Genomic DNA, 25,499 nt, shown 5'->3' with positions numbered 1-25,499 from the left:
CCCAGCCTGCTGAGTCAGGAACATATAAGGGGTCAGCTTGGGAGCTCTGATTAACCCGCTCCTCTCAGACACTCTCTGTTAATCTGTGTATGTGTGTTCATCTGATTCTGGGGTTGGAAGAACCAGCCCTGGGGAACCTAGGTCCTGCAGGACAGCTCCATTGGGAGGGGACTTGCAGCAGGGAGAAGTAGAGCTCCATATGAAAACACAAGTGACACAAGCAGTACATTGATAGAAGTACAGAATACCACCCCCCCCCACAGAAGAGTAACCCTAATAAATGAGAGTACCCCAAAGTAATGGGCAAAGCTGGTAACACAGCTGCTGCCAGCTGGGGAGATGTCTGAGATGCACTTTGTGGTAGGAAGTGACCTTTGGAATATAGTAAAAGCTGATGCTTAAACACTTAATGGGGAATTTCCCAACTTCGTAGGGCCCTGGGTCAGAACCCGGTGGAGAAGGGTGGGCCTGGGTTCCCCTTCACATCACCAGTTTGCCACTAGGTATGGCCACTATTTGTTTGCTCTGCCCCACCCAGGGGATACAGACAGACTGATTGTTCTGCCCTGTGGGGGCTGCGAACTGATTGTTTGCTTGACCTGGCCAAGGTCCTGAGCCCTCCTTGTTACAATTACCTGATCCCACAGGGACTCCCAATGACTGTGTGTCGGGGTGTACCAACCCCGCACTGGGCCAGTGGGGCAGCCCTGCTTGACGTAGAGGTCGTTATACACTATAATCAAATCATCTCTTGATATTCTTTTTGATAAACTAAACAGATCGGGCTCTTTAAGTCTTCCACTCTAAGACATTTTCTCCAGTCCTTGAATCATTTCTGTGGCTCTCTTCGAATCATTTCTGTGGCTCTCTTCTGCACCTTCTCCAATTTTTCAGCATGCTTTTATAACATAGACACCAGAACTGTATGCTTTATTCCAGTATTGGTCTCACCAGTAATGCTAGATACAGAGGTAAAATTCACCTCCCTCTTCCTCCTCCTTCCCCTATGCATACAAGGATCACATTAGCCCTTTTTGCCACAGAATCACACTGGGAGCTCATGCTGAGTCGCTTGTCCATTATGACCCCTAAATCCTTTTCAGCGTCACTGCTTTCCAAGATACAGTCCCCCGTTCTATACATATAGTCTGCATCCTTGTTCCTAGATGCGCAACTGCATTCAAATTTTGTTTGAATGGGCTCAGCTTACCAAGTGATCCATATCACTATGTCTGACTGCCCTGTTCTCTTCATTAGTTACCGCCCCACCAATCTTTGTGTCATCTGCAAAGTTTAGCAGCAGTGATTTTAGATTCACTTCCAGCTCATTGGTAAAAAGGTTGACTAGCATCCGGCCTAAGGAAACGCACTAGAAACACCCCATTCAAGGGCAACTACTCTTTGAGATCTGTCAGTTTACTAGTTTGTAATCTACCTCATGTGTTTTTATTGATATTATATAGTGCTATTTTTAATTAGGTTGTCATGTGGTACTAAGACAAATGCCTTGCAAAGGTCTGTGTACATTATCAACCAAATTTGTAATCTCATCAAAGACTGAAATCAGGTCTGTTTGACAGGACCTATTTCCCATAAAACCATGTTAATTAATTATGTTCCCATCCTTTAATTTGTTGTCAGTTGAATATTGGATCAGCATTTTCATTATTTCGCTCGAGATTGATAACCAGCCTATAGTTGCCTGCCTGGGTTACCGGCTTGCCCTTTTTGAATATCAGCATGACATTTGCATTCTTCCAGTAGTCTGCAATTTCCTCATTATTCCAAGGTTATGAGCAGGTGTGTTTCTGTGGGGTCTTGCAAGGATCAGTTCTTGGTGCTATGCTATTTAATGTTTTTATTAATGATAAAGAAGAAAAAATAATATCATCGCTGATAAAGTTTACAGATGACACAAAGATTGGGAAAATGGTAAATAATGAAGCAGACCGGTCACTGATACAGAGCTATCTGGATTGCTTGATAAGCTGGGTACAAGCAAACAATATGTGTTTTAATATGGCCAAATGTAAAGTCATACATCTAGGAACGAAGAATGTAGCCATACTTAACAGGATGGGGGAGTCTATCCTGGGAACCAGTGACTCTGAAAACAACTTAGGGGTCATGGTGGATAATCAACTGAACATGAGCTCCCAGTGCAACTACACAGGTCATGGGGAAATGCACAAAGAAAACCCATTAGAAAAGTAAGGGCTGTTTCCCCTGATCGCTGTGACTGTAGCTGTCCCTTTAGATGTTATAGAAGCTCATTCCTTCAGATCTTGACTTGAGAGAAACTTGGGCCAATTTTTTACAGGAGGCCTCTGGTTTGAGACACCCTAAACCAGAGGCCCCTTTTCAAAATGTGGTTCCTGTACACTGAGCCTGGGGTTTTCAGAGTAGACTCAGTACCTAGATCACATAGCATTAGTGGGAGCTGAGTGCTGAGTGCACTTGGGCCCCCTCTGAAAATACCACGGCTGTTACTCTGAAACCACCTTTCACTTGGAGCTCTGACTTCACCAATTTAACTCTGTCCCAGCATCCAACACTGCAGTGCTGCCAGTTCTCAGTATGTCTGGTGTTTCCTATAAATCCCCAGCACCTGGAGTCATGAGATTATAGGACAATCTCAGCTTCCAAAACAAACTCTGTTTCTTACCCTTGGGGTGGGGAGAAAAGCTAACAAACAAGGCCCTCTAAAGGCTCCAACCCCAAAAGACCCCACATGGATTATTGTGTAAATCTCATGATTTTGAAGCTGGTCTCTGTATTGTGGGGCCTGATCCTGGTGTAGGGCTGGTGACATAACACTGAGCTTTCTCCACACTGACTGTGACTATGAGTTGAGACTCTCTTCCTGTGGGATGGGAAAGGCCTGATGTCGCTCGTAGAGATATTGAGCTACTCATACTGCAGGGTTTGACCCCTACTCTGGTTAGCAAAGCCAATCCCTGCCAATATATCTCAGTGACCCTTAGGCTAATGGCATGCCCCAGACTGCCAGGTGCCCCACATCTCACATGGTGCTCTGCCCCTGTCTTGTCATGCCTGCTTCATTCACACCCACCCACTGTGAGCAAGCACCCCCCTGCACTGACTGTCCCAGCCAGTTTGTGCCTGTTCTTGTGTTGCTAAAGGGCGACAATAGTAATGAAAGCCTTAATGATCATTGTTCCAACATCGGGAAGGTAATGGTGGTTGGGGTTTGTGCAACGCCAGCCCTGGAGGCTCCCATTGTAACAACCACCCTATCAGCCCATTATCAAACACACAGCAAAGGGGAAGAAACAGTGATAGCACTGGGAGGGACAGCACTCTGTGTGGCTTCCATTGGAACAATCCCCTTAGCCCTTTCCCATTGGCTGGAGAGGCTTTTCCAGGGGAAGCCCCTGCCAGGCAATCTGTTTGGCTGGTATTAACTGTGCGTTTGGAGATGGGCTGGAGCGGCTGTGGTGGTTGTTGCTGGAGTCTGACCATGCTCCATTTAAGACAAAATGAAACAAACTGGCCCAGGAGGGGTGAGAGAATGCAGTGTGTGTGTCTGGCACTGACTCTCGCTGGTAGGTCACTGCTGGAAATCCCAGACCCAGCTCAGGCTTCGAGCACCCACAGCCAAACCTGGCAGACTAATGCCAGTGTGGGGCTATTTAAGGCCCTGCTTCAGCCTCCTCTCGGCTCCCACGTTCCCAGCACTGCTGCAAGGGGTCTTGGCAGTTGAGCTGGACACTTATTAGCTAGAGACAGAGAGTGAGAGACAGGACACTACAGAACTACATCCCAACACCAAGTCCCCAGCTACCCCATTCCAGCAAGACCTGGCACCTATCCCATGACAACCACATGCTAGCCCCTCAGCCCCCCTCTAACTCCTTCCCGCCCCCAATACCCATCTACCCGCTTCCTGCCAGACCTGGAACCTATCCTCTAGCTGCCTCCTTCCAGCCCCTTGGCTCCCCAGCACCTGTCCCCCAGCTACTTACTGGCACCCTGCAGTGGACCCTGGGTGGATCCCCCAAGCAGGAAGAGAGCCCATTGTAACCTGTTCTCACACACTATACAGGCCCCCGCTTGGAGATTTTATTACAAGTGAAAAAGAGCCACAGATGAGAATTTATTGATGAATAAATTTCTATTTCTGTAACAATTCAATTGCTGCGGTGGGCAGAAACTGCTCCAGGGGGATGTGCTCCCCATAGCAACTAGACCTGCCTTTATCAGGGAGGGGGTATGGTAGTTGGGGCGGGGGGGGGGGGGCAGGGATTGGCTCCCATTGCTGAATCAGTGCCTGGGGGAGAACTGGTGCCTGGAGGGGATCAACACCCGGGTGGGAGGAAGTGGCACCAATTGGGGAATCAGTGGCCAGGGTGGATTTGGTACCCAGTGGGCATCAGTATCCAGGGGGAATTGGTGTCTACTGGGGAATCAGTGCCCAGTGGGAACTGGCACCCGTGGGGGATTTGGCACCCAGAAGAGAATTGGTGCCCGGCAGGAACTGGAGCTCAGTTCCTTGGAACAGATCTTGCCATGGCTGTTATTTTGACAGCCCCTTTCAACGTATTCCTGTCCTGCTGGAGGCACGTTGTGGGGCATTGGATCCTGATCATTCTATAGACAGGCCCCACAAGGAGATGGCCTCCATTCCCCCAAAGGAGGTTCTCTAGGACCCCACAGCCTGCTCCTCACCAGGCCAGTTCTCCACTCTCCAGGGGCAATTGACGTAGTGCAGGGCCCCACTGACAGGGCTGCGCTGGGAAGGATCCAGGACCAACAGGCTCCGCAGCATGCGGGTGGCCTCAGCAGTCAGGCGCCTCCAATGGCGTGGCAGGTCCTCATCCAGGCCCGACTCCTGCCACTGCATGAAGTCCTCAAAGAAGGGGTCAGCTGGCAGACTTTGCTCCCAGGGGAAGTAGCCGGTCAGCAGGCAGAAGAGCATCACACCAAAGGCCCAGGCATCCAGGCTGGCATCAATGGGCAGGCCCTGGGCACTGGTGGTGTTGCTCAGCTCTGGAGCAGTGTAGGGGATCACCCCAGCCACCAACTTGAGCCGGGTGCCCTTGGGCCGGGTGAGCCCAAAGTCGGTCAGCTTGATGCGCCGGCACTCCGGGTCAAAGAGCAGCACGTTCTCAGGCTTGACATCTCGATACACCAGCCCCCGGCTGTGGATGAACTCCAGGGCACTCACCAGCTGCTTGGCACACTGCTTGGCAGCTGGCTCAGGGATCCCATCCTGGGCAGGGACAGAGAGAGGAGATGTTGCAACCCACAGCACCATGGCAGCCCCGCCAGCCGAACGTGCACCAGCCAGCTTTGCATGTAGGGGAAACTCTGGCACTTCGAATGCTGGAGATGGGGTTTCTCAGGGTACAGTCATTCCCCACAACCTGCAGCTTGAGAGGAGATGGTGCCCCTGGCAGGGCAATGCCCAGTCCCTGAGCAGGGCCCATTCCCTGCCCCCCTCCGCCAGCCAGTCCCAGAAGCTGGGGCTGGATCAGAGCTGGTGCCCCCTAATGGAGAAAGCCCTATCCTGACACCTCCTAAGCCAGCTTGTCTCCCACAGATTGGCCAGATGGGTGCGAGTGCCTCCAACAGGAGAAGGCCCCATGTCTCATTCCCATTCCTGGATCTGGATTGCTGCTGAGTCCCAGTTCCTGTTCCCACACGGTGGCACTCACCCGTGGTTTGATGATGGAGATGAGGTCTCTGTGCAGCGCTGGCTCGTAGAGAAAGCCGTAGTATTGGCTGGACTCAATGGCAATGCCAAACATGCCGATGATAGCAGGGTGGGTGGCGAGGGAGAGTGCCACACAGTACTCATACAGGAAGGTGTGCAGCTTGGTGTGAGCTTTGGGCAGCAGCTTGAGAGCCATGGGGGTCCCTGAGGATGCGGGAGAGAGGTTAGGTTCCCCTTGAAAAGCAGCTCACACCATGGCCAGCCAGACAGGCAGGGCATTGGGCAGACACGGGGCATGGAACTGTGGAACTCACTGCCACAGGGGGATCTCTAGCCAGATCCTGAGGGCAGGGGTGCACTGTAGGAGCTGGTTAAGAGGAATGGCCATTCCTAGCCATCCTGAGATTGGGCCAGCCAGCTGCATGCTGGGTGGGCAGGGTCTGACGTGGGACAGCAGGGGGTGGGGGATACCAGACTAGATGGACCCATTTGATCTAATCCGGGGCAGTTAGAGGGAGGATTCCAGGTGAGATGGGACCATTGGCCTGACCCGGGGCAGTTGGAGAGAGGAGCTGAGGGGCGGGGGGAGCAGAGGTGAGGTGGTGTGCAGGTCCAAGGTGAGAGCAGCTCCTTACCTCTCTGCCTGTGTTTCACCAGCACCACATGGCCATACTTGCCCCTGCCCAGCTCCCGGATGACCTGGTAGTGCTCAGCCACCTCGGCGTGCACCAGGCTCTGGGCCGTGATCTCCAGCATCTCATCCAGCATGGCCAATGCCGCTGCTCCTGGGCACTGGGCCATCGCTGAGTCCTGCAGAGACACCACAGGCTGAGCCAGGGGCAGCTCTCACTGGACAGAGAGAGCCAGACCTGGCACCCTATACACCGCCCCATCCCTAAGTGCTCTACAGGAGCATGGGGGCTTGTTGAGAATGGTGCCTAGCCCAGCACCCAGGTGATGGTGCCCTGTCTGCCCAGCAGCCTCCTGCACTGCAGGCACAAAGTGACAGGCGAGGGGAGAACTGGCTTGGTGACCTGATCCGCCTTTGTTTGTCCTGGGCGAGGGGCTGGTTAGTGCGGGGTGGAATGGCACTGTCCAGAGGGAACGCAGCTGAGACTCCCATTCATCTCATACAAGCCAATGAGATGCTGCCTCGAGTGGGAGGAGGGACTGCTGCCAGGAACAGCCCTCCCAAGCCTCCCCAGCCCAACTCGGTGGGTGGGGGCCAGGATCAGCTCCTTGTGAGGTCTGGGCCATCACCGCTGCACATGGCAAGAGGCTCAAATGTGCCAGCCTCATTCTGCATCCCAGATGCAGGGTCCCTCTGGCTCAGACTAAGGCTTGGAGCTGAGTTAAAGCCCTTCCAGCAGCCCTTCTAAGTGCTTCTGGAGAGACCAGATCCCACCTAATGGGGGAGTGGACAGATTATCCCATGGACAGGGCACTCACTGTGTTCTGTGTTCAGAAGCCACCAAACCCCCACCAGAGCAGCAGTGTGTAGATGTGGCTAGACCTTGCATGCTGTGTATAGTATTTGGGAAAAATACCCCAAACCCTGCCCATGTGGATCCTTCCTATTGCAGATGCTGTGTAAGAGCCAAAGGCACACCAGCCCTACACAGTGCCTCTCATGTGCTGCCAGCCCAAGCCCTGCAGGGATCCTGCCAGAGGCGCAGTGTGTAAAGGGGCAAGGCCTGACGCCTCAGTACACCTGAGAAATCTGTAAACCCTTGCCACTGCACAGCCTCTGGCTGTGAGGCTTGGCCGCCTGCCCTGACATGGCTCCTGAGGCATCCGCACTTGGATCCAGTGACTGCTCCCTTGCTGCTCAGGACACGCTCAGGGGTGCCTGGGACTAGTGCTGGGGGAAGAAGTGATGTTTTTTGGGTCGCTGGCAATTTCAAACTCAAAGAAAAATCGAAACATTTAAATTTGTTCAGGTTTTTTTGTTTGTTTTTTCAAAACAAAGAACTCGGTGAAACTGACATGAATTCGCAAAATGTTTCAGTGTCGCTGAATCTGCATTTTTCGCTGAAAAAGTTTTTGGTACAAAAATGTCCCCCAGCTCTCCTGGGGACACTGGCTGGGCGCGGCAGCTCCAAACATCCCCAGGCAGCCAGCCCCATCTGTGCACTGAACAGAGCACCCTCCTGCCCAGTTGGGACGGTCGTGGCACCACCCTGACCTGCAGCTCCACACTCGTCCCTCCCTGCCAGCTGCGCCATTCAGGGTCCCTGGTGCCTCCAGGCTTGGAGAGGGCAGAGCGCACTTAGAAGCACTGCACTTTCCTTCTGACTCAGAGCCTGGCAAGGTCCCCTGGAGCCTGAGCATCTCAGACACATTTTACAGGGAGTGGGGGTGGGGTTAGGGGGCAATGCCCAACTCATTAGACCCTCCCACTCTCAGAGACCAGGAATTGATCCCTTTTGATTAGGGGTGCCTTCACCTGGTACTGCTTAGCCTGGCCAGGCCCTATGGGGAGGCCCAGGTGGCAACACTGAGCAGGGCAGGTTCCAGAGAGCCATTGGGTCTGTCCATGTCCAGCCCCCTCTTTTTAGTCATCGCAGCTAAGCCCTGGTTCTGCTCTACCCTAGGGCCCCTACAGCGTCTATCTGTCCCATGCTGTCACCCTGAACTTCACTGGTTTCTGCCAGCCTGATGCCAGCAGCCAGACTCATAGTGACACTAGGGCAAACCACACTGGGTGGATGGGGTCATTCTGGATTTACAGTGGTGGGAATCAGGACAGAGCCTAGCCCCTCAAGTCCATTGAAACCAAACTCTCAACTGATTATTTCTGACTTGTGTGATCTGAAGTTTGGATATCATTGTATAGTGATTAGATGCTCTTCACCGATCTATCATCTAATCTAATCTTATCTAGCTAGCTATCCAGTGTCAAATGACATCAGAGGGTTAACTGACGCAACTCACTCTCATGCCAAGTTTCCCAGAGAGCTGGACACACAGCTGGTTCCGGGCACATTGGGTGTAGAGCTGTGTGTGACTCTACCCCTTTCCTCCCTCCCCTGCTCCAAGTCCTCTCTCTGGAGCTGGTGCAGTGCCATGGGGCCCGAGTCTGCCCTATGCGGTTTGTAGCAATTGTCTCTAGGCTCTGCTTTCCTGACAGGCCCCTCGCTCTGATCCTGCTCTATCCTGGGATTTCAGTGCTTCTAAGCTGCTCACCATCCACAGAGCTCTGGGGGCAGGATCCAGTCCCTCTGTCCCCTACAGCCCAGCCCAGAGCAGCCTCTATAATGACCCCCAGTCACAGCACCTCAGTGGGCAACGTTCCTGAGTCAGCAGCACAGACCATCCTCTATAGCTCGAGCTAACAGGGTCCCAGCCTTAGGCAGCAGCACTAGTCACTTGGCTGGACTGTGGTACACACTGGACTGGTAGGTCAGAACACCTTGCCCCAAGTGTCTAAGCCAGACACAAGAGGTCAGAGCCCCATGGGCCTGCTAGGACCTTTGCCCTGAAAAACTCTGACTCTATTGAGTGAGCGGCATCATGCTGCTATACAGGCAGGTGCAGCGTTGGGAGAATGAGCAAGAATAAAAGGTTTGTAGCCTTTTCCCTTGGGTTTACATCGCTTCATCTAAATCAGAAGCCAAAGCTTGTGCCTCCTCCTTCCTCCCCGCACCCTCTGCTGTTGCTAAATTAGACCAGAACTCTGGAATCTAGTGATTTAGCCATGAAATTGCTACAGCTAGGGAAAGCTCTAAGGACCAGATTTGCACAAGAGCTCAGGGCCTGATGTGATGGGGCTCAGCCTCCCCAGTTGGGGCTAGCTTCTCAGTGAGCACAGATAAGGGAATCTCTGGAAACCTGGCCCCAGTCAGGAGTGCAAAAAACTCGTATCTCCCCTACCCCGCATTTACCCAGAATTGAGAGAAGGAGCCAAGACCCCCAGAACCCACCAAAGCCTGTCATATGGGCTGAGACTCAGCACCGCTTGCTTTCAGGGTCAGCTGCAGCCCTTGCCCAGGTGAGGAGCCCTCACTGACAGGTCTGAGCCCATTGGTGAGGATGGGCATAGGGGCTGGGTGCAGAGTGTGGGAATTAAAATGATTATGATCATCTCTGGAAAATGGATCCATCAGAGAACGTAAGTCATCCATATCCCTGGTGCACCCACCTCCCACACAGGAGATGACACTGCCCCTCTGCTTCTCCCTGCCCTCCGCATGCCTCTGGGGTAGAACAGTCTGCTTTCCCCACAGCCTGGCAGGTCACATGCCCTTTCCTGCTCATACACTGCATCTCTCTCTTTTCAGCTGATTACTATCAATGCTATTATTGTTATCGGCAATACAGCTAATGCTTACATGGAAGGCTGTGTGATTAGAGCACAAGAGCTGGGAGTCAGGCTCCTATCCCCAGCTTTGGGAGAGGAGTGTGATCTAGTGGGTTAGAACAGGGTGTTTGGGAACCACACTCCTGGGATCTAGCCCACCTCTCTTCCTTGGGCAGGTTAGGGGTTGAGGTAGTACATGAGGATAGGAGATGGTCTGGCTGTGTTGTCCTTGGAACTGTATTAAATGCAGTAACTGGATATGCTGAATCACCTGATAGGCAGCTGCAATTCAGCTCCTTCCTGAACAAAAAACAGGTGCTGTAGGATGAATGATTATTATTGGTTATTGTTAGTTACTGTAGGTCCTGAGTACATCCCACACTCCATGCACCTACAGATCTACACCTTTGACTTATTTGGAGAGCAGCACCAGGTTTACAGTAGCACCAATGGCACCGTTGAAGGGGCCCATTATGGTTGCCAGGCAGCAGCACTGGAAGCTCCCTCAAAGTGGGTGGGACCACCCGCGCCCAGACTGTGGCCCCATCCCCCTGCTCCATTCCACTCCCTGTGGCCCTGCCTATGCTCCACCCCCTCTCCGCCCTAAAGCCTGGCCCTCGCTTGGCCTCTTCCCCCAAGGCCCTGCCCACCGCTCTCTCCTCTCCGGCCCCGCATTGCATCCTTATGGCAGGAAAAAAGTGGGAGGGCTAAAAGTGATGGGGCCATGGCCCCCTGCCCCACCCCCTTTCTGGTGCCCCTGTTGCCAGGTGTCTGATTTTCACCTGGAAAGTCCAGTCAAAAAGCAGACCTGGCAATGTCCTGTCAGTACTGCCGACCAGACACTAAAAATCTGACTACAGGAGTAACCGCAGTCAGCCTCCCCGTCAGGAGGGTAGGAAGAGCAGTTGCTGCTGCTTGGAGGAGCTGCAGCTCAGCTGGAGAGAGAGAGAACTGGCTCCCAAAGACCCAGCTCCAGCAGACAGAGGTAGGTACCGGTTATGTGCCGCCCTGGGGACGATCCTGTCCACCCCCTCCTGCTCTGTTGTGCTTGCCCCAGCCCCTGCCTTGCTCCGGGGACCGACCTCCCCTCCTGTCTTTTACAATCATTCCCCATGGGGGCCCACACATGTGTTTGGTGCCAGACTTTTCTGGAGAGCACCAGCTGGTGTAGCAGTGGTTGGGAAGAAGAGGGAGGATATAAAATGCAAGCCAAGGTCACTCCAGGAAAATCCCCCATTCTTAGAAAATGCTCCTGAACATCTGTGCAGAGGAGAGAGGCCATGGGAGTACAAAGTCTCAGCCAGCACCCTCATCCCACAGTTATCACCAGAGGAATCTACTCCTGGATGGGTAACATTGTCTCCTGGGTTGGTAACTGGTACTTTTACTAGGCTGATTGGCACATGAGTGTCAAAAAAGGGGCACTCCATACATTCCAGGAGCCAAAGTTAGACAGAGCCATGTAATGATCTCACTGAGACAGAATTATGTAACCGTACATTCATAGACCCATAGATTTTAAAGCCAGAAGGGTCCATGTAGTCTAACTTCCTGTGTATCACAGGCTGTCATAAATATAAAGGGAAGGGTAAACCGCTTTAAAATTCCTCCTGGCCAGAGGAAAAATCCTCTCACCTGTAAAGGGTTAAGAAGCTAAAGGTAACCTCGCTGGCACCTGACCAAAATGACCAATGAGGAGACAAGATACTTTCAAAAGCTGGGAGAAGGGAGAGAAACAAAGGATCTGTGTTTGTCTGTATGCTGCTTTTGCCGGGGATAGACCAGGAATGGAGTCTTAGAACTTTTAGTAAGTAATCTAGCTAGGTATGTGTTGGATTATGATTTCTTTAAATGGCTGAGAAAAGAATTGTGCTGAATAGAATGACTATTTCTGCCTGTGTGTCTTTTTTGTAACTTAAGGTTTTGCCTAGAGGGATTCTCTATGTTTTGATTCTAATTACCCTGTAAGGTATCTACCATCCTGATTTTACAGAGGTGATTCCTTTACTCCTATTTACTTCTATTTCTATTAAAAGTCTTCTTGTAAGAAAACTGAATGCTTTTTCATGGTTCTCAGATCCAAGGGTTTGGGTCTGTGGTCACCTATGCAAATTGGTGAGGATTTTTACCAAACCTTTCTCAGGAAGTGGGGTGCAAGGGTTGGGAGGATTTTGGGGGGAAAGATGTGTCCAAACTACGCTTCCCAGTAAACCCAGTTAGTTTGGTGGTGGCAGTGGATATTCCAAGGACAAAAGATAAAATGAATTTGTACCTTGGGGAAGTTTTAACCTAAGCTGGTAAAAGTAAGCTTAGGAGGTTTTAATGCAGGTCCCCACATCTGTACCCTAGAGTTCAGAGTGGGGGAGGAACCTTGACATGGTGGCAGAGTGGTGGGATTAACCTGAAGTCATTTTGAGATCAATTTGAGATTTTTTGAACTAGAAATACAGATTTTTAAAAAGGAAATTTTTTTTTCCTTTGGAGCTGCTGGAAAGCAGCTTGTTTTTTCTCTGCTTTGGGGCCAGAGTGGAGATAAAAGGGGATTATCTTTGTGAATTGCAGGTTTTCTTTGCCTGGAGGCAGGGTACTTAACCTCCTGCAGGGAAATTCACAGTCTTGGTAAACCAGAAGTTTTTTTTTCTAAAAGTAAATAGGGGGGGGTGTTCTACCCATTTGCCTGGAGACAAAAGTGGCAGGGGCTTTTTTTTTTTTTTTTAGGATTTTGAATTTTTTACAAGGAGCACTGGTTTGAAAAGGAATTTTTTTTCCTTTAGGCTGCTGGTAAGCAGGTTTCCAAGTAGTTGGAGGTTTTTTGCTTTGATTTGGGGCCAGAGCAGAGACAAAGGGAATTGTCTTTTTCTGTAGGCTGACAATCACTATCAGAGAATAGGTATCCTATTCCAGCAGAGCAAAATTTTACAGCCCAAGTTTTGTTTGTTTATTTCTAAACCTCGCTTGTAAAGTTAGTTAAAAACAGAGAGGTTAGGATGACAAAATGTACGGCTCGACAAAAGCTGGAATTAGCCAGATTTCAGGCTGAGGAAAAACAAAGGGAACATGAAAGACAGATAGAACTTATGCGGCTGGAGAAGGAGGAAAAGGAAAAAGAGAGGAAGCATGCATTGGAGATGGAGAAAGTAAAGGCTCAGCAGAATATACCAACAAACCCTAGCAATCCTTCTCCAGGTACCACTCCCCAACCCAGAAATTCCCCACCTACAAGGCAGGTGATAATACTGAGGTCTTCTTAGAAAACTTCGAAAGGGCCTGCCTTGGGTACAACATCTCTATTGACCAATACATGGTAGAGCTGAGGCCACAGCTCAGTGGACCCTTAGCTGAGGTGGCAGCTGAAATGCCTAAAGAACACATGAACAAGTATGAACTGTTTAAATCCAAGGCGAGAGTCAGAATGGGGATAACACCCGAGCATTCTCGTCGGAGCTTCAGAGCCCTAAGGTGGAAACCAGTCGTGTCATTTACCCGACATGCCTACCACATTGTGAAACATTGGGAAGCCTGGATATCAGGAGCAAGTGTTGAATCTCCAGTAAATTTGCCCTTCCTAATGCAAATGGAACTATTCTTAGAGTGTGTTCCTGAGGAAATAGAAAGATACATCCTAGATGGGAAGCCCAAAACTGTAATCGAGGCAGGAGAGATTGGAGCCAGATGGGTGGAGGTGGCAGAGAAGAAGAAAACCGGTCGCAGTTGGAGCGGAGACCAGAAGAGACAACCCCAGACCACACCCTATTACCGGGGGCCGCCCAAGGCCCCACCTACCTCCCAAAGTACCCTCCAGACCCCTTATCGTCCCACCACCCCGTTCTCCAGCAACCCACCTCGCCCCAGTGACCCGTCAGCTGGACGATGTTTTAAATGTAACGAGCTGAGGCATGTAAAGGCCAAATGCCCCAAGAACTCCAACAGATTACATTTCATTGCACCGGGATCACACCAGAGGTCCGCAGGCCCAGATACAGTTTCCCTCCGCTCCAAGGGTGAGTGTGGGCGGGAAGAAGGTCACCGCGTGGAGGGACACCGGAGCACAAGTGTCAGCTATCCATGCTTCCTTAGTGGACCCCAATTTAATCAACCCAGAGATCCAAGTGACGATTCAACCCTTCAAGTCCAACTCTTTCAATTTGCCTACAGCCAAGTTGCCTGTCCAGTACAAGGGCTGGTCAGGACCATGGACTTTTGCAGTCTATGATGATTATTCCATCCCCATGCTGTCGGGGGAAGACTTGGCCAATCATGTGAAGTGGGCCAAGAGGGTTGGAATGGTCACCCGTAGCCAGGCTAAACAAGCCGTGAGGCCTAGCTCTGTTCTGGAAACTTCTATCAGGACCCTGTCAGAGGTGATGGACCCGGGCCTCAGTCCAAGGTCTGCAACAGCAGTAGTGGATCCAGTCCCAGAGACCCAGATGGAACCAGTCCCAGAACCGGAACCAGCGGAACAACCAGCACCAGACACATTGCTAGCACTGAATCCAGTACTTGCAAACTCAACACCAGAGGGCCCCACCGAACCTGAACCGGCAGCAGCCCATAACCCTACACAAGAGGCTCAGCCGGAGCCTGAATCCCAACATAGCGCACCAGCGGAGAGCGGTTCAGTCAACGGAAACAGCCCCATCCCCTACATCGCTTCCTACATCGCTTCCAGAGGGACCAAGCATAGGTCCACAATCCAATGAGGAACTGATGTCTCCAGCATCAAGGGAACAGTTCCAGACCGAACAGGAAGCAGATGAAAGCCTCCAGAGAGCTTGGACGGCGGCACGGAGCAACCCACTGCCTCTCAGCTCTTCTAATCGATCCAGGTTTGTTGTAGAAAGAGGACTTTTATACAAGGAAACTCTTTCTGGTGGACACCAGGAAGACTGGCATCCTCAGAGACAGTTGGTAGTTCCAACTAAATACCGGGCCAAGCTCTTGAGCTTAGCCCACGATCACCCTAGTGGCCATGCTGGGGTGAACAGGACCAAAGACCGTTTGGGGGAGTCATTCCACTGGGAGGGAATGGGCAAGGATGTTTCTTGATGGATATCTTGTGGATATTCTGGGTCCTTTTCCGAAAAAGAAACCCAGAGGAAAGCGGTACATACTGACTTTCATGGATTTTGCCACCCGATGGCCGGAAGCAGTAGCTCTAAGCAACACCAGGGCTAAAAGTGTGTGCCAGGCACTAGCAGACATTTTTGCCAGGGTAGGTTGGCCCTCTGACATCCTCACAGATGCAGGGACTAATTTCCTGGCAGGAACCATAGAAAACTTTTGGGAAGCTCATGGGGTAAATCACTTGGTTGCCACTCCTTACCATCATCAAACAAATGGCATGGTGGAGAAGTTTAATGGAACTTTGGGGGCCATGATACGTAAATTCGTAAATGAGCACTCCAATGATTGGGACCCAGTGTTGCAGCAGTTGCTCTTTGCCTACAGAGCTGTACCACACCCCAGTTTAGGGATTTCCCCATTTGAACTTGTATATGGCCGTGAGGTTAAGGGGCCATTACAGTTGGTGAAGCAGCAATGGGAGGGATTTACACCTTCTCCAGGAACTAACATTCCGGACTTTGTCACCAACCTACAAAACACCCTCTGAACCTCTTTAGCCCTTGCTAAAGAAAATCTACAGGATGCTCGAAAAGAGCAAAAAGCCTGGTATGATAAACATGCCAGAGAGCGTTCCTTCAAAGTAGGAGACCAGGTCATGGTCTTAAAGGCACTCTAGGCCCATAAAATGGAAGCATCGTGGGAAGGGCCATTCATGGTCCAGGAGCTCCTGGGAGCTGTTAATTATCTCATAGCATTCCCCACCTCCAACCGAAAGCCTAAGGTGTACCATATTAATTCTCTAAAGCCCTTTTATTCCAGAGAATTAAAGGTTTGTCAGTTTACAGCCCAGGGAGGAGACGACGCTGAGTGGCCTGAAGGTGTCTACTATGAAGGGAAAAGTGCTGGTGGTGTGGAAGAGGTGAACCTCTCCATGACCCTTGGGCGTATGCAGCGACAGCAGATCCAGGAGCTGTGCACTAGCTATGCGCCAACGTTCTCAGCCACCCCAGGACTGACTGAACGGGCATACCACTCCATTGACACAGGTAATGCTCGCCCAATTAAAGTCCAACCTTACGGGGTGTCTCCTGAAGCTAAAACTGCTATAGAACGGGAGATCCAGGATATGTTACAGATGGGTGTAATCCGCCCCTCTAAAAGTGCATGGGCATCTCCAGTGGTTCTAGTTCCCAAACCAGATGGGGAGATATGTTTTTGCATGGACTACCGTAAGCTAAATGCTGTAACTCGCCCAGACAACTATCCAATGCCACGCACAGATGAACTATTAGAGAAACTGGGACGGGCCCAGTTCATCTCTACCTTGGACTTAACCAAGGGGTACTGGCAGGTACCGCTAGATGAATCTGCCAAGGATAGGTCAGCCTTCATCACACATCTCGGGCTGTATGAATTTAATGTCCTCCGTTTTGGGCTGCAAAATGCACCCGCCACCTTCCAAAGACTTGTAGATGGTCTCCTAGCGGGATTTGGAGAATATGCAGTCGCCTACCTTGACGATGTGGCCATATTTTTGGATTCCTGGGCAGAACACCTGGAACATCTGAAAAAAGTCCTTGAGCACATAAGGGAGGCAGGACTAACTGTTAAGGCTAAGAAGTGTCAAATAGGCCTAAACAGAGTGACTTACCTTGGACACCAGGTGGGTCAAGGAACTATCAGCCCCCTACAGGCCAAAGTAGATGCTATCCAAAAGTCGCCTGTCCCAAAGTCAAAGAAACAGGTTCAATCCTTCTTAGGCTTGTCTGGTTATTACAGACAATTTGTACCGCAATACAGCCAAATCACGGTCCCACTGACAGACCTAACCAAAAAGAAACAGCCAAATGCCGTTCAGTGGACCGAAAAGTGTCAGAAGGCCTTTAACAAGCTTAAAGCGACACTCATGTCTGACCCTGTACTAAGGGCCCCAGACTTTGACAAACGGTTCCTAGTAACCACAGATGTTCCGAGCGTGGTGTGGGAGCAGTTTTAATGCAGGAAGGACCTGATCAAGAATTCCACCCTGTAGTGTTTCTCAGCAAAAAAACTGTCTGAGAGGGAAAGCAACTAGTCAGTCAGTGAAAAAGAATGTTACGCCATAGTCTAAGCTCTGGAAAAGCTACGCCCATATGATTGGGGACGGCATTTCCACCTGCAAACCGACCATGCTGCACTGAAGTGGCTTTACACCATCAAAGAAAATAACAAAAAACTTCTTCGGTGGAGTTTAGCTCTCCAAGATTTTGATTTCGACATCTCAGGAGCTTCTAACAGAGTGGCTGATGCACTCTCCCGTGAAGGTTTCCCAGAATCAACTGGTTAAAATCGTCCTTGAGATGTGGAAAATATTGTTAGTCTTTATGTATTTGGTAGTATATTTAGAGATGCATGTGTCTTATTAACTCTGTTTTTCCTAGAGCTCCAGGAAGAAATATCTAAGGAATATTTCACTCTGGCTGAGATTGGGGGGGTGTGTCATAAATATAAAGGGAAGGGTAAACCCCTTTAAAATCCCTCCTGGCCAGAGGAAAAATCCTCTCACCTGTAAAGGGTTAAGAAGCTAAAGGTAACCTCGCTGGCACCTGACCAAAATGACCAATGAGGAGACAAGATACTTTCAAAAGCTGGGAGGAGGGAGAGAAACAAAGGGTCTGTGTCTGTCGGTATGCTGCTTTTGCCGGGGATAGACCAGGAATGGAGTCTTAGAACTTTAGTAAGTAATCTAGCTAGGTATGTGTTGGATTATGATTTCTTTAAATGGCTGAGAAAAGAATTGTGCTGAATAGAATGACTATTTCTGCCTGTGTCTTTTTTGTAACTTAAGGTTTTGCCTAGAGGGATTCTCTATGTTTTGATTCTAATTACCCTGTAAGGTATCTACCATCCTGATTTTACAGAGGTGATTCCTTTACTCCTATTTACTTCTATTTCTATTAAGTCTTCTTGTAAGAAAACTGAATGCTTTTTCATTGTTCTCAGATCCAAGGGTTTGGGTCTGTGGTCACCTATGCAAATTGGTGAGGATTTTTACCAAACCTTTCCCAGAAAGTGGGGTGCAAGGGTTGGGAGGATTTTGGGGGGAAAGATGTGTCCAAACTACGCTTCCCAGTAAACCCAGTTAGAGTTTGGTGGTGGCAGTGGATATTCCAAGGACAAAGGATAAAATTAATTTGTACCTTGGGGAAGTTTTAACCTAACCTGGTAAAAGTAAGCTTAGGAGGTTTTCATGCAGGTCCCCACATCTGTACCCTAGAGTTCAGAGTGGGGGAGGAACCTTGACACAGGCCATAGAATTTCACACTTTCACACAGTTACCTGTGTATCGAGCTCTATAACTTCTCTGGCTAAAGCATATCTTCCAGAGAGACAAGGTGGGTAAGGTAATATCTGTTGTTGGACCAACTTCTGCTGATCAGAGAGACAAGGTTTTGAGGCACAAAAAGCTCTCCTTCAGGTCTGGGAAAAGTACACTGTCTAGGTCTAAACTTAAAATGCTACAGCGACACAGCTGCAGCCACACCACTGTAGCACTTCAGTGTAGACGCTACCCATGCCAATGGAGGGGCGGGGCTCTCCCATCAACACAAATAATCCACCTCCCCAAGAGGTGGTAGCTAGGTCAAAGGGCAAATTTTTCTGTCAGCCTAGTGTGGTCTACAGTGAGGGTTAGGTTGGCTTAACCACACTGCCATGGGGTGTGGCTTTTCAGCCCTATGCAACATAGTTAAGACAACCTAATTTTATGGTGTAGACCAGGCCTCAGAGTGTTACAGCTATATACAAAGTGGAACAAATTGTTTAGCATAAGTAGTTAACACGTATTCTAAAGGACCATTCAAGGTGAAGGGGCCCATTAAACACTCCTGCAGTAATATGACAAAAAAGGAGAGGGGCATAAATCCAGTGTTGTAATGAGCCATAAATCCAGTGTCTTTATTAAAACCATGATTTTTAGTGTCTAACAAAGTTATGAATTTAAGTTCCCAGGCTCATCTTGTGAAGGTGTTGTGCAGGTTTCCTTTGAGGACGAGGACCAAAAGATCAGATATGGAGTGATCCTTTTGTGAAAAGTGTTCACCCACAGGTGATATGGTGCGTTTGTCCAGAAATGTGTACAGTCTTGATCTAAAGATTTCAAGAGATGGAGACTCCACCACATCCCTTTTGTTGTTTGGTCCAATAGTTAATCACCCTCACTGTTAAAAAATTGTGTGTCTTATTTCCAGTTTGAATTTGTCTGGCTTCAGCTTCCAGGAGCTGGTTCTTGTGATGCCTTTCTATGCTAGATTAACAAGTCCTTTAGTATCCTATGTTTTCTCTCCATGAAGGTGTTTGTACACTGTAATCAGCTCTCTTCCTGGTCTTCCTTTTGATAAATTAAACAGATTGGGCTCTTTAAGTCTTTCACTCTAAAGGCTTATCTACACTTAAAACAGTACAGCTGCACAGCTGTAGACACTACCAAAGTTGACAGGGGAGCCTCTCCCATTAATTTACATAATCCATCTCCCAGAGAGGCAACAGCTAGGTTGAAAGAAGATTTCTTCCATTGACCTAGCCCTGTCTATATAGGGACTTAGGTCGGCTTAACAATGCCACTCAGGGGTGTGGATTTTTCACACCACTGACCAACATAGTTAAACCAACCTAATTTTCTAGTGTAGAGCAGGTCTAAGGCATTTTCTCCAGTCCACAAATCATTTTTGTGGCTCTTTTACCCTCTCCAGTTTTTCAACATCCTTTTTAGAATGTTGAAACCAGAATTGGACACAGTATTCCTGTATTGGTCTCACCAATGCCAAATACAAATCACCTCCCTATTCCTACACCCTACTGCCTTATTTATACATCCAAGGATTTCATTAGCCCTTTCTCCCACACCATTGCATTGGGAGCTCATGCTGAGTTACTTGTCCATTATGACCCCGTAAATCATTTTAAGAGTCACTGCTTTTCAGGATACACTCCCCAATTCTGTAGGTATGGCCTGCATTCCTTGTTCCTAGGTGTATTACTTTGCATTTGGCTGTATTAAAATGGAGCTGAGTGAATAATTAATTCTGGGGTTCAGGAGCCAAACTGTGAAAATCCTAAAAAACTATCTGTTCAGTTTGAACCAAAACTGAGGAGTTTTTGGTTTTTCCCATCAAAACAAAAATAAATGAAAAAAAAAACATTTTTGTTTGAGCTAAACATTTCTTTTGACCCAAAGTGATTTTTCATTTTGTTATGGATCATTTTTAGAGGTGTTTCACCCTTTTTGGTGTTTTGTTTTTTTTAAATAGCTAAATTTAAAACAAAACGCTGTTTCAGAATGAAACATCAAAATAAAAAATTTCCTTTTCTGGCCAACTTCAACCTAAATTCCCAAATAGTTCTGATGTCCCCAAAAGGCATTTTTTTTTTTTTTTTTTGGTGAACATACCACTCACCAAAATTGTTTTACCCAGCTCTATATTAAAAAACATTTTGTTTGAATTGGCCCAACTTATCAAGCCATTCAGACTGCTCTGTATCACTGCCCTGTGCTTGTCTTTATTTATCACTCTGCCAATCCTTGTGTCACTCACAAATTTTATTAGCAGTGATTTTATATTTACTTCCAGATCATTGATAAAAATATTGAATAGTGTCAGGCCGAGTACCAATTCCGGTGGAACCCTACTAGAAACACCCCCATTCCATGATCGTTCCCCACTGATAACTATTCATACAAATTCAACATGACATTGATACAAATTCAATATGGCACACATTAAATGGATTAAAAACTGGCTAAGTGATATGTCTCAAAAATAATAATAAAGGGGGAGTCATTATCGATAGGGTCATTTGCAGTGAGATCCTGTAAGGATCAGTTCTTGACCCTATGCTATTTATCATTTTTATCAGTGACCTGCAAGAAAACTTCAAAGTATTACTGACAAAGATTGCAGATGACCCAAAGATTGGGGGAGTGGTAAATGAAAAGACAGGTCAGTGATACAGAGTGATCTGGATTGCTTGGTAAACAAGCAAACAATAAGTGTTTTAATATGGCCAAATGTAAAGTCATACATCTAGGAATGAAGAATGTAGGTCATACTTACAGGATGGGGGACTCTATCCTGGGAAACAGTGACTCTGAAAAAAACTTAGGGGTCATGGTGGATAATCAACTGAACATGAGCTCCCTATGCAACACTGTGCCCTAAAGGGCTAATTCAGTCCTTGGCTGTATAAACAAGGGAATCTAGAGCAGAGTAGAGAGGCTATATTACTTCTGTGTTTGGCACAGGTCTGACCGCTACTGGGCTACCATTTCCAGTTCTGGTGTCCACAGTTCAAGAAGTATGTTGATATATTGTAGAGGGCTCAGAAAAGATCGATAATAAAAGGATTAGAATACATGCCTTATAGTGATATACTTAAAGAACTCAGTCTATTTAGTTTATCAAAGAGAAAGTTAACGGTGAGTTAATTATAGGCTGTAAGTCCCTCAATGGTGAACTATTTGATGCTCAAATAAATTGGTTAGTCTCTAAGGTGCCACAAGTACTCCTTTTCTTTTTGCGAATACAGACTAACACGGCTGTTACTCTGAAACCTATTTGATAATGAGTTCTTCAATTTAGCTGACAAAGGCATAAAAAGATCCAACAAATTCGGACTCAAAATAAGGTATACTTTTTTAAAAATGAGGGTAGTTAATCACTGGAATAATTTAACAAGGGTCATGGTGGATTCTCCAACACTAGAAATTTTAAAATCAAGATTGAAAGATTTTTTCAAAGACATGCTGTAGTTCAAACAGGAACTAATTCAGGGAAGTTCTAGGGGGATCTGACTAAATGATCACAGTGGTCTCTTCTGGCCTAATAATCTGTCTTTGGTTTTTTAAGATCAGTCAGCGAACCAGTTCTTAATCTCCCTGGGCAGAACCATGTAATGATCTCACTGGGACAAAGCTGTGTAACATTTTCACCCAGACAGAGCAGTATAACAATCTCACCGGATAAAACTATGTAACAATCTTACCCGACAAAACTATCTAACGATCTCTCCAGGATAGAACTGTATAACAGTTTCACCAGGACAGAGCTGTTAAATTATCTCACCAGGCAGAACTGCATAGTGATCTCACTGGATAAAGCCACGTAACAATCTCACCAAGCAGAACCGTGTAACAGTCTCACTGTTGATCAGATGGCACTGGCTGCTAGATGTCTGGAAGTGCTGGGCTCCATGTTGTGCAGTGCATTACCCCTGCTTTCTGGTGCTGGTTTTGGGGATACCTAGTCATGCCTCTTTGTGTGCCTATCCTTTCTCTTTGACAGTGACTGGACTGCATGACCCCCACTCCCCCGCCTGCCCCAAGGCTCTCACCTTCTCCAGCAGCTCAGGATTGACTGCTGCAGGCTGTCCTGCTTCTCCTGTTGCTGCTGCAGGGTTCAGCTCAGTCTGCGCTGTGCAGCTGGAGGGGCTTTCAGGCATTACGGGGCTGAGCGTGACGCTCCGCCCCCTCCCCATATTTCTGGCCCTGGGGGACTTGCTGCTTCTGCTTTGAAGGTGACAGCAGAGGGGAGGTGCCTGGTGTGTTATCTATCTGATAGGGCACATGGAAAGGAGGGTGATACTGGGTCCTCTGCCCTCACAGTGCTTGGAATGGGGCTACTGCTGCCCACGGAGTCTTAATCCCATGAACCTCAGGGATGCTCGGGGTTGGGAGGGCACCTGGGGTTTGGGGCTCGATCAGTGGAATTGGGGACTGTGCCTTTAAGGGTTGAGCTTTCCTGGCAAGGCGCTGTGAAGCGCTTGCTGTGCACAGCCAGTTGCAAGTTGGAACCTGACACAGAACAAAGCAGAGCTCTTACAGGCGCCGTTGTAGCCCAGTAGTGGGGACACTTATTACAGAGACAGGAGGGATTCTTCCCTCGCTGTAGTAAATCCACCTCTCCGAGAGGCAGTAGCTAAGTCAATGGAAGAATTCTTTCGGTCAGCAAAGTGGTGTCTACACCAGGGCTCAGGCTTAATTACATCACCCAGGGTGTGAAATTTTTCAGGGCCCTGAGTGATGTAGTTAAACTGACCTAACTGTGTAGTAATCACTGGACACCACATCAGCTCCCATTAGCACCGCCTCAGCTCCTCAAACCCCCACCCTGCCCTGCCCCCTGCCCTCAGTGATGCTTGCAGAGGCAGTGATCAGTGGGACAGTGCCCAAGGAAAGGGCCTTCTGGAGCCACACCCACTGTGGAAGAGCACAGCACCACTCTCCAGAACGGCACCATGGCTGCTGAGCAGCAAAAGTCCCTTCAGTCACAGTTATCTGCCTTGGGGAGCCTGAGGGGCTGAAAGTGACAGGGGCCTTTTCTCAGTGGTAGCTGATGACAGAACAAGGAGCAATGGTCTTAAGTTTCAGTGGGGGAGGTTTAGGTTGGATATTAGGAAAAACTTTTTCACTAGGAGAGTGGTGAAACACTGGAATGCGTTACCTAGGGAGGTGGTGGAATCTCCTTCCTTAGATATTTTTAAGGTCAGGCTTGACAAAGCCCTGGCTGGGATGATTTAGTTGGGGATTGGTCCTGCTTTGAGCAGGGGGTTGGACTAGATGACCTCCTGAGGTCCCTTCCAACCCTGATAATCTGTGATTCTACGATTCTATCACAGTGGGGCCTCGTGGGCCCAGCCAATTCACAGTGACCGTTGCATCTGCTGGTGCCACTGGGGAAGATGGAAATCCACAATGGCAGCTGCACTGACCTACCCAGGGGTATGCCCCACAGCTGCAGCCAGCTGACCCCTGTGTAGAGGTTGTCTCCTTGGCCGGGACTTAGCTGTTTTCTCCTCATCATGGACTTGTGGGAAGAGAGAGAATCTGCTCCCAGTGATGGCACTGACGTGACCCAGATCACAGCACGTGACCGTGGAGCAGGGGCCTGTGTTTTGGAGCAGATGGTCAGTGCCGCTTGCGTGCTGTTTAGCTGGTGACTGTGAGGCCTGTGTATGTGCAGCTGCGTCTCTGGCATGGGGATAAGTCCTCTGGCTCTCGCATGGCAGTTGAGTGCTCTGCTCCCTGTTCTACATGACCAGAGCAGCACAGGTGACGTGCCCATGCTCAGCTCTCACTGCCACTGCTCTGGGATCCCTGGGAAGGCAGCGCTGTCTGGGGGACTGACAAGGGGCAGTGGAGAAAGACAGAGGCTGTCCCTCACCATGGAGAGCCGTGTGGCCTCTGCAAGCACAAGTGCCCGGGGCTCTGGGGCTGCTCTTCTCCAGCACAGGGACTCAGCCCTTCTGTGTGCTGCCCAGAGGGAGGGATATTTCACCAAGGGCCTGTCACTGGGTGCCCTGCCTGATGGGAAGGCAGTGAGGAGAGACCCACCTGGCCTGTTACAGACCCACAATCCCTTGGGGAACCAGCCTCATCCCCTGTGCCTCACAGGCAGGTCAGGAGAGCAGAGGGCAAAAGGAGCACAGTCCATCAGGATCAGGGCTTTGCCCCTGCACCTGGGCAAGAGAAGGGCTCTGGGTATTGTGATTGGGTGGCTGATGCAACAAAGATCCCGTGGCAGCTGGGGCTGATGAGAGCAGCTCCCCCTCCACATCCCATGCCTGAAGGCTGCCTGGGCCAACCCATGTGATGGGGAAAGGCCTTCAACGTGGAATGTAGGGAGCCCCTGTGCTGGTGGGACCTGAGCAACCACAGCAGAAAGATGGGGATCCTGGGCCTGGCTGGATGGGTGTCTGAGAGCCACATGCTGGGGTAGCTGATAGGGAGGCACCCTGCTAGGGCTGCCTGATCCCATTGTACACAGGCCCTGCCAGCCCCCTAACAACTCAGTCATCATATACACATGGGGAAACTGAGGCACAGAGAGGCTAAGAACAATGTGGCTTCTGATTGTGGATGCCTCCATTTTTATGATGCAAATCAGAGGCCACTGTTGAACACTGGCCTTGGGTACTTGTTCAAAGTCACACAGAGATTAAGGGACAAAGCCAGCAATAGAACCCAGCAGTCCTGACACCTCCTCTTCCCCTCCCACCCACCCCTGGGTGCCCTAATGACTAAACAATAGTCCCTTCCCAGTGCTGGGGATAGAACAGTCCTGCCTCCCAAGCATCCTGCTCTAACCACTAGAGACCACTTCCCTCCCAAAGCTGCAGCTGGAACCCAGGTATCCTGACTCTCAGTTTCATAACTGACTTTCTAACAACCTGCTTTCCCATGTCCTTTCCACAGTCCATCAAGACTGTGACTCTCGCTTTGTGTTTGGCTCAGGGACAAGGCAGCTGCCATAGCCTCATCTGGGTCTGTGTCCCACCAACAAGCAGCTTCCTCTGGCTTCAACCGCCATGGCTGAAGGATCCCCTCCACTTGCAGGGACCCAGCCCACTGCTAATCCTTTCCTGGCAATTTCTGTGGAGGGGAAGCAGCCCCAGTCAACCCACTCAGACCCAGGGTGGGGAGCG

The 25,499-nt window shown here is 49.4% G+C and overlaps 1 protein-coding gene across 1 annotated transcript; it reads right to left on the bottom strand.

The window, feature by feature from the left end:
• Positions 1–4,149: 4,149 nt before the first annotated feature.
• LOC140905976 (serine/threonine-protein kinase SBK2-like) lies at positions 4,150–22,517 on the bottom strand. The gene is made up of 4 exons (XM_073329468.1): positions 22,410–22,517; positions 6,313–6,487; positions 5,679–5,881; positions 4,150–5,233 (listed from the first exon to the last, which is right to left on the bottom strand). Exons 1-4 carry the CDS (start codon positions 22,515–22,517, stop codon positions 4,664–4,666), a joined length of 1,056 nt encoding a protein of 351 aa, XP_073185569.1. The 3' UTR covers positions 4,150–4,663.
• Between the last annotated feature and the right edge of the window lie 2,982 nt (positions 22,518–25,499).

The sequence above is a fragment of the Lepidochelys kempii genome, chromosome 2 (assembly GCF_965140265.1).
Source record: "Lepidochelys kempii isolate rLepKem1 chromosome 2, rLepKem1.hap2, whole genome shotgun sequence".
In the NCBI taxonomy this organism is placed as follows: Eukaryota; Metazoa; Chordata; order Testudines; family Cheloniidae; genus Lepidochelys; species Lepidochelys kempii.
The sequence above is the reverse complement of the archived record's forward strand: the minus strand, read 5'-3'. Positions and strand labels throughout refer to the sequence as shown.